The following is a 9,188-nucleotide window of genomic DNA, read 5'->3' on the forward strand; positions in this document are numbered from 1 at the left end:
TTCTAAATCTATTGTATTGTACTGGCAAATTATACTTATGTTAAAAGATCGAGTGACCTTAACATTTCTTAACTACATATTTTCTTACAGGCACATCAATGCTTCTATCAGAAGGCGGGCTGGGCCTAGGCGGTGGCTTAGGCTTGGGCGGCCTCGGCGAAGGCCTGCCACTACTCCTAGGCCCTCACCACCGCCCCCACTCGCCGCACTCGCATCCCCGGCAGCACTGCTTCGATATGGACCTCGGCGCGTAGAGATAAAGGTCTTTTAGCAGTAAGTTTCTTTAGTGTCCGGTATTGGAGAACAGCGCCATCTATCGGTGTGATTGAGAATTAGACACCAAGTTAGATAGAACTTGGTTTTTGCAATAGTTTCCATAGCTATATAGAGAGACAGTCCAGTGCCAGGTCTGACAAAACTAGGTCTGTGTAATAATGTTTTCATAACTGTATGAAACACAGTTCTTGAATACAAATTCGGATAGGTAATACACGTCAAGTAACTAATCGTTATTATAACCATTTGAATGTCAAAAAGAGTGCTTTCAAATTCTGATAAACCCAAAGACATACTGGTATTGCGAAATAGTTCACTTTGACAACAATAGATGGCGCTGTACATAATATAAAAACTCCATTGAAATAAAATGGAGAGCTAAAGCAGTAGAATTTCTTGGCTAAGAGTATTGGTAGCTTTTTAAACAAATCTATATTATCATGAAAACACAATTTAGAGATCTCTTCCATATGTTTGAATGTAAAAGACGTGTATGAGTGCCTTATCGAATAAGATTCTCATTAAGACAAGAACGAACTGACATACATAACGCGTGGTTCCGTACACAATTTTTGTTCCTATTCGCATATCCATTTAGAATTAAGACATTTAAACATGTACCAATACATATAACACTGTATCAAAGTGTTTTTTATCAGCTTTTTTTAACGTACGGAACCCTAATCGATGTTTTCTAGTTACGATGTGTTCAGTACCAGAGATAAGTAGGAGAATGAATGCGGTGAACGATTTTATGGACTTCTAGTAAAAAGAAATGTCTTTGACAATGATATTATATGTATGGAATACTTTTTTATGTAGACGTAAGAATAAAGTGGCAATTTTTACTTGACTTATTGGTATAAACTGACATACATGATTTTATAACATATATTTTTTAAAGTACATAAATCGTCATATCAAAATTGAATTGACCGTGAAATAACAGTACATGATTATATTAAAAGTCACTTTTTCTTATGTCAAATTTTAAAATGGTTCTCAAAGATTTTCAAATAGAACCCTATTTTTGGGGACTTTTTGAAACTGAACAATCTACGTACATTCAAGTACGTATATAATCACACAGATTGAGACAAACAGAATCCCAGTTGATTGAAAGCCAAAGAGTCCATTTTGCATTGCTAGAAGATGGGTACAAATCTTAAACTTGCATACTGCTGGACTAAAAAGCCCTTTATATTAAAATAAATATGCTATCTACACAAAAAATGTGTTATTGACTAAGTATTTAAAACATTGGAAAGCCTAAGTAAACTAAATTTTTTAACCTCTGGAAGCAATATTTCTACGAAAAAATTAGGTACTCTTTACATAATGGGGTTCAAAAAGTCCAGCAGTATAAAACTATTGAATAACAAACAAAGTTTTCTCCTTCACTAGTTAAGGTTAACTTTAGAACAATGTGATTGAGTAGTTACCGGCTCACTTATAGTTAATCCGTAATGTTTTTAACGAGCGGCCATATTTTATGTTGGCGTGATCGAATCCGCCATATTACTGGCTAAAAGTTTGAGAAACGATGGCATAGCAAATTGTAATCATATATTGAAGTTTGTTAATATATGTAATGTAGCCTAAATTGCAGCTGATTTATATTTAAATAGTGTAGTTTACGTTATTTTTGTAGTTATATCTTCTATTTGATTATGTTTTTTTATTTACTTCCAAATGGTTATATGATTAAAGTCCATTTTGCTTTGTAAAATGTATTCTTTAATATTTTTGTGGGATAAATTATAATTATCAATTTGTATGAATAGAAGATGTAATTACACATAATTAATAAATGTAAATATACAAATAAAATTCTTGATTCTGTGTGTTGAGGCACAAGTGTTACATAATAAACAAGTATTATATACTATTGTAGATAGAGGTGCTATATTTTTTGATAAACATTTAAATGTTACGAAACTGGGATAATATTAACTGAAGGACCATACTTTTGTACAGAATAATTCATTGTGATACGAAATATATTTTTAGATGATATTTATTTAGTTATACAAACTATATTTTTTGTATATAATATTATACTTAGCTGTTATTACACGAAGTGCCTTGCTTTTTAGCCAATTTAGTAGGAAAAGCTTGATTTTTTTCTAAAAGAAAATAATGTAAATAGATTTTGTTGAAAATCTAACACTAGTTAAGAGAAACACTATGTATTTGTTAAGTTTTATGATGAATTTACGATATTTCATTATATTATGATATTTTTGAGACTATTGAATTGACCAATCGATGTATTTAGTTGAACTTTTTAAATATTATCGATATAGTCAGCTATTGGTTGTTTTTTGACTATAGAAACAAAATTGAAGGGTTGCCAACACCAAACCCCTATATTTGTACACATATACATGAAATAACCCTTCTTGTCAGTCGGGTAACAATTGAGCAATATGAATTTATAAATAATTATGGCAATTTAAAAGTTGTTATAAATAACGAACAAACGTATTTCCTTATGATTTAAGATATAGAGAAGTTGCGAATCAGTGAGCCTTATCACTTATTGTTAGTAAAAGTTAAAAGATCGTTTTTGTTAATATTATTATGATCGTGCGCATGTTTCCGTATGTATTATGTATTTCGCTCGAATTAGACATGTTAGTTTATAAAACTGGATATTTATTGTAATCGTTTTATGATTTATTATGTCTTGCGACAAACTTATATAATTTTTATTGTGTTTTGAACTTTTTCATTATATATTTTAGTTGACCTTAAGCTATATATATTTTAATATGTATTTTTAAACCCGTAATAAAAATCTGTTATTTTAAACACAATTAATGAAATTCACATCAATTATATTAATTGATAATCTACAAGAAATCGATTTTCTTGAGATAAAATATACTGTAGATTTGTTCTTTTGAGGCATATCGAGCGAAAACAATCACAAAAGATTATGTTGTATGAATGTTATTTAATATTGTATGAGATTAAAAAATGTTGAAGTACAAAAAGTGAATAACAATGAATTTACGAGTAATATTCGTCTTTTATTTTTATAGACATCCTGTATAATACCGCAGATCTAACAACTTAGTAATAATTGATTATGTCTGCTTCCTACTTAGCATTTAGGATATTTTAGAAAAATACGGATACATCTAAGAGGTATCGGGTTGCCCGGGTAACTGGGTTGAGGAGGTCAGATAGGCAGTCGCTTCTTGTATAGCACTGGTACTCAGCTGAATCCGGTTAGATTGGAAGCCGACCCCAACATAGTTAGGAAAAAAGGCTCGGAGGATGATGACGGATAAATCAACGACATTTTAAAGACCCTTACTTTCCTGTAAAATGATACTATTGAGCAAATGAGCATGTTATTTCAAAAAAAATAACGACCAAAATATATCCCGGAAATCTCAAGGGTCCTTCTATAAAAGAAAGTCCAATCATCAACGAACAGAAAATGTATCGCAAACTGACCTAGTACAACAGTAGCCTACATCCCCTAACGTTCTCAAAATAATCAATACGCAGTTTGACCATGCAAAAATCCTTATTAATTCAAAATGTCGCTTGCATAAAAACTATCGTTAATTCTATTCGGCACACTCCTGCGCATACAATGCATGAGACCTGCGCAAAACGCATTTCCCCCAAAAATTGAAGTTGGCAACAATTATTTTTATTCATTCAGTCTGGCAACACAATGGAGCGTTTCAAATTTCGAACGAAATTTGCGTTTTTGCATAAAATGGTGCGCGGCCGGCGCGTGCGCCATTAAAAAGCGTGGTGACCATGCGATACAACGTGGTAGGACGACTTATTATTTTTATTTTTGTTGTTACTTAGCGCTTAACTAAAGCTTAATGAAGATATAATAATATTTAATTAAATGAAAATACCGTAATTTGTATATTTTGCTATTGCTTTATTTTTCTGTTTGCACAGACAGCATGAATTAGGTAAATGTAGCAAGCTATTGAGTTATCAGCGCTATTAGGAAAACTTTCAAATGTCAAAAGTATTAGACGATTACAACAATATTTAGATCACAAGAATCAAAAACAGGATATGTTAATTATTTTTCTAACGCTGCACTGTAAAATAATCTTCATCAATTCCATCAAACGGTCACTAACAAGCCATGGTCATCCTACGCGCCATTGTAAATAGCATATATTGTTGCACCCAACTGATAAAAGCGATACAGTTTCCCAGTTTTTTTACACAAAAATTTAAATGAATTCCCCCAATCGGAATAATAATCTGACATTTGCATGAATTCAGATCATGTTAACTGCAATTTTATTTTATGGCGACTAGGGATGCGGTAAAATGCATTGAAAATATATTTTTGGGGTTAGCGTAGTATCACGTAGTATTGAAAACTAACTCCCTAGTTAATGGAACATGCTTGTTTTGCTATGAGTATTGTTTCGAGGAAAGTAATGAAATGCTTTCCTTAGTTTAGGTACTACTGAACATTAGGTCACGGGTTTGGATTCTACATTAAGCAAAATGTTCATAATTCGAAGATAGATTTACCTGTATTCATATGACTTATGTTTCGTGTGTGATTTAAAGGGTAAATTCCAATAATATTGATTTTTATTGCCTGTTTTCAATGCCAATTACAACTTTCTAAGAGTCTAGGTCTTCAAATGCAAAAAAATGGTTTATCGGGAATTATCATTTCTTGCCTGCAAATAGAAGATGGCAAAAATAATAACCATTGCCGACCACTGACGACCTCTTTACCGAAACCTATTTCTACCTTCACAAAACTCTATGAGTTGTCAGCCGTCAGTCAAACCCAGCACATTTGACGAGCATGTTAACAAATTGATAACCGTCGAGATAGTGTTAATTATACACAAAATATGACGATGCAGGCCACTCCGATTCCCCCGGCGTCCCCTCAAGACCCCTTCCCTGAAGTGGTGAAACTTCCCCCGCTGGTGGCGGTGGATCAGAAGGAACTTGTGCTATCACGTCCGGTATGTTATCAGGATGCTGGAGTAGTCTATCAAGGAGTTTAGTTTGAGGAGTTCAGGTCCTAGAAAACTCAATGTATTGCTTTAACTAGTCTCAAATGTAATGACGCTGTTTTTTCAATTTAGAGTTCCTGAATAAGGTTTTAAGTTTTCTGTCTTTCATTGTATATTGAGTTGCTTTAAGATTCATACAAAAAGCCAGCTTGTGCTACACAAGTTGATATTAAGTTGTAAAATCTAAAAAGAATTCGTTAATTTTTCAACTTTAATCGATCGAGACTTTTGCTGAATTTATTCTATTTGTATATACCTAATTCTACTATTGTACAAGTTTGGCTAAATATGATTCAGGGAAAATAGTTATATAAGTGCCTACTGTTTAGCTGCACTTTCCTGCCTAATATTGGACGTCAGCTACGCGGAAATCTGAATGATTTTTAAATAGGCACACACTTCATGATAAATTAGCTAGTTTATCAAGTAGGTAAGCATTTATTAACAAAATAATGAATGCATTGCTATAATTGGTACCTAGTCATTGCTGACAAATTAATCGAATAGTTACTAACTACTAAGGCTGGTCGCTGATTTATCAAAAGTTGACGTCAAGAGTTAAATAGGGCACAATAACCTAGGTATTCTCTCAGCCATCTAAATATAGAATATGTCATTTACGTCATCATTACCTGCTATTGTCTTTTCACGAGAACAAGGAACAAAAATAATAATACCTACTGACTATTACAGATTCAGAACTGAAAACATCATATTGGTAAAGGGTAATTTTCTAATGAACTATATACTTACCTATGCCAATACTTTTAAATCCACTAAGCAATCGTGGTGATTAACGTTTATTAATCCTCTGTACGAAAAGAGGCACTGTGGGGCAATAATGAAACGAACATGCAGATGATAACACGGATTAGACATATTAATGTTATATTATATTATTCATTTATTTGCTCAGAATGTAGGATCTCACATTACAGAGACTAGTCAACCTAAGTTTTTGTAGCTATTCATGAAATCTGAGTGGTATCAGAACTTAACAATTTCAGGTAAGTCCAGAGCCCCAGCCTCTAAGTGAGCTGGTGCCGATAGACCGCCTGTTCATCACGAAGCGGCTCCGCGTCAGAAACGTGCTGTTCCTCAGAGGAAAGAAGAACAGATTCTTCGTCAGAACCTCCGATCAGGCCCTCGTGTATACTATTGAAGAGGAGAATAGGCAAGTATTGAACCTGTAATTTAAACCTGTTGGGAAATCTTTACCATACATTGCTAAAGAGTTACCATACTATAAATTATAAAGCTGCAATTTTTATTTAGCTGATATGCTAGACCTGACTGGTTTTTGTCTCGGTCACATAGCTCCGACGGTCAGGGAACGCGGGTGATTTATGCTCTGTAGCTACAAAATATGAACGGGAAATTATATGGTAATGGAGCGCCTCATAGGAGCTTTATAATTATATGTAACTGTTCAGTCCCCTTGCTCCTCAAACTTAATTCCCACCTCCACAATTTCATCAGCAGTTGGTGGGTAGGGTACTTCTGCTACGGCCTACGACCACTGCAGCTCCGAGTCCTCAACAGCCAGGGTTCCGAAGTGATGCGGATAAACCGGCCCTATTCCTGCACGGCCAGGATACTGCCGTGCCAGCTCCAGCACCTGGAAGTCTTCTCACCTCCTGGACAGTTGATCGGCTGTGTGGAGCAGCAGTGGACGCCAGTTAAACCTACGTATCTGGTGAAGAATGGTGAAGGAGATATTTTGTTTTGGATTCGTGGTGAGTTAAGTCTTAGTTCGTGGATAAATAGTGGTTAATCTATAGTAATTTATTTACTTACAGACTAACCCAATGCGATAAATGTACCTATAATTAATATATGTTTGGCTTTAATAAACCATCTTTAAGCTTAGTCCTAACAGTCGCTAGATTCCCCCGATACTTCTTGTAGCCCTTTTTTCTATGAACTCACTTTACCTGATTCTTCTTTTACTTTATCCTCCTTTTAATTCTATAGCTGCAGACACCTGTTCCACCTTCAAACCCTGCCAGGGCCTCAGTGCGCTCTCCATTCCTTCTATTCCTTGTTCCTCTGCAGGTCCGTTCATAACCCTGAGCTGCTTCCGCGACGTGCAGTTCTCCATCGTGAGGCCGGACGGCACGGCTGTGGGCGCCACCTGCAAGCGCTGGCAGGGACTCACGCATGCGCTCTTCTTTGCTCCTGTTACTGATAAGTTAATATCGTCTCTTGATGATTTCCTTCTAAAAAAACTAAGTTAGTTACAGCCTATTTATCGTCCCACTGCTGGGCACAGGCCTCCTCTCACACGGAGAAGGATTGAGCATTAATCACCACGCTTGCTCAATGCGGGTTGGTGATTTCAGACTATATAGCCCAGGTTTCCTCAAGATGTTTTCCTTCACCTTTTTATCAGCCATTAGTGTCTAAGATATACTTAGAAAGTACATACAAACTTAGAAAAGTTGCATTGGTACTTGCCTGACCTGGATTCGAACCCGCGCCCTCATACTCACGAGGTTGGTTCTTTGCCCACTAGGCCACCACGACTTTTTCTAAAACTACGTACAAAACACAACGTACGTGAAAAACTAAGTACAAAAAAATATTGAAAGAATTCCCACACAAGTTATTCTTTGTGAAATACGATCAAACGCGGGGTGGTATTCAGATTTCTGCTTGACAATATACCTAACTGCCTTTGTTTGACTTACTTACCTACCTACATATTTAAAATATGACAGAATAGTTTTGCGTTTCTGATTTATTCTCATGGTAATTTTTAAAAGCTTTTCATAAATCAGGCTGGGATAAAAAGATATGTAAGTACCTAAATACCCCTTTATCCAACTGAAATAAAGACGTGTTTGCATCTTCTTTAAAACATAGGTACTCAACTTTTAAGAATATTTATCTACACTAGAGTTTGGCCAAATGACATACAAAAATACTATGTAATGGTTCAAATAAACTTTTATTTTTGCAATCTAAACAGCCAAAGGACAATGCTCATGAAGTATGAGAAAAAAACCCAGGCCCGGCGCAAAAAAAATGTAACTCAAAATATAGGTAAAAATAAGTAATTAAATAATACATAGGGGGCATTATCGAAATCAGTGGCTATATGTGTGAAATTGCTATTCGAATTTTAACATCTGCGCCACATTGCTACTCAAGATTTTAGAGGTATCATAATGTATTAGTAAAAGGAACAGCAAACATATACAGTTCTGGTTTAAGAGTGTACATAATGACATGTTTATAGCAACTTCTCCACTATTCTACCTACTTTTACAAGATAATAGGATGATAGAACTAAAACAGGATATGAATGTACTTTTCATTTTAATAATAACGCTTAAATGTCATCGATTCTTTATTTCTAACACGACGAGATCCAAAAATGTTGCGGGATGCGCGAACTGTTCCTCATGTCTAGCCCACCCTAAGTAATGTAAAACGCTCATGACGCGATGACGTGGGCGCTGCAGCGTGTACTTCGGTTTGATTTATCTTATTGGAGAAGCTTATTACTTGCCATATTACTTGTTTGTTGTTTCAGATTAGCACTTTAATTAAACTATTAGCCCCAGCTGCTCATGTTACCCCTTTAAAAAATCAAATAGCAATTTCATTCATTTAGCCATTGATTTCGATGATGCCTCCTATGCAGTATTTCATTAGTTATTATTTATTACCTATAATTTGAGTCACTTTTCGTTTGCGCCGGGCTTGGGTTTTTTTGAGCATTGTCCTTTCTTCTTTTTATGACCAGGTTCGGCGTAGCCTTCGAGCGCGACCTCCGAGTGGAGGAGAAGGCGCTCCTCCTGGCCGCCACACTGCTCATGGACTACATGTACTACGACGTCTGATTGCTTACAATACACTGTGCATACAATA

At 35.2% G+C, this 9,188-nt stretch overlaps 2 protein-coding genes across 8 annotated transcripts in view; both read left to right on the plus strand.

Annotated features, from left to right (window-relative positions):
- Positions 1–3,301, plus strand: part of LOC110380960 (transcription factor EB) — a 116,024-nt gene extending 112,723 nt beyond the window's left edge. For all 7 annotated transcript variants that reach the window (XM_049849771.2, XM_049849772.2, XM_049849775.2 and 4 more), the window contains one exon: positions 91–3,301. In XM_049849771.2, coding sequence (XP_049705728.1) covers positions 91–254 — 164 coding nt within the window. In that variant the 3' untranslated portion in view covers positions 255–3,301. The remainder of the gene's footprint in view (positions 1–90) is intronic.
- A 1,770-nt stretch (positions 3,302–5,071) lies between these two features.
- Positions 5,072–9,188, plus strand: LOC110380967 (phospholipid scramblase 1). Its single transcript, XM_021341130.3, has 5 exons — positions 5,072–5,261; positions 6,320–6,486; positions 6,795–7,048; positions 7,368–7,503; positions 9,064–9,188. Exons 1-5 carry the CDS (start codon positions 5,145–5,147, stop codon positions 9,158–9,160), a joined length of 771 nt encoding a protein of 256 aa, XP_021196805.2. The 5' UTR covers positions 5,072–5,144; the 3' UTR covers positions 9,161–9,188.

Source organism: Helicoverpa armigera, chromosome 26 (genome assembly GCF_030705265.1).
Source record: "Helicoverpa armigera isolate CAAS_96S chromosome 26, ASM3070526v1, whole genome shotgun sequence".
NCBI lineage: Eukaryota > Metazoa > Arthropoda > Insecta > Lepidoptera > Noctuidae > Helicoverpa > Helicoverpa armigera.

Bases quoted from the DNA above. Each gene is read 5' to 3' on its own strand.
- LOC110380967 (XM_021341130.3), top strand. From the start codon at position 5,145: ATGACGATGCAGGCCACTCCGATTCCCCCGGCGTCCCCTCAAGACCCC. The intron at 7,049-7,367 runs GTGAGTTAAGTC...GTTCCTCTGCAG, and splicing joins TATTTTGTTTTGGATTCGTG to GTCCGTTCATAACCCTGAGC. The intron at 7,504-9,063 runs GTTAATATCGTC...TTTTATGACCAG, and splicing joins TTTGCTCCTGTTACTGATAA to GTTCGGCGTAGCCTTCGAGC.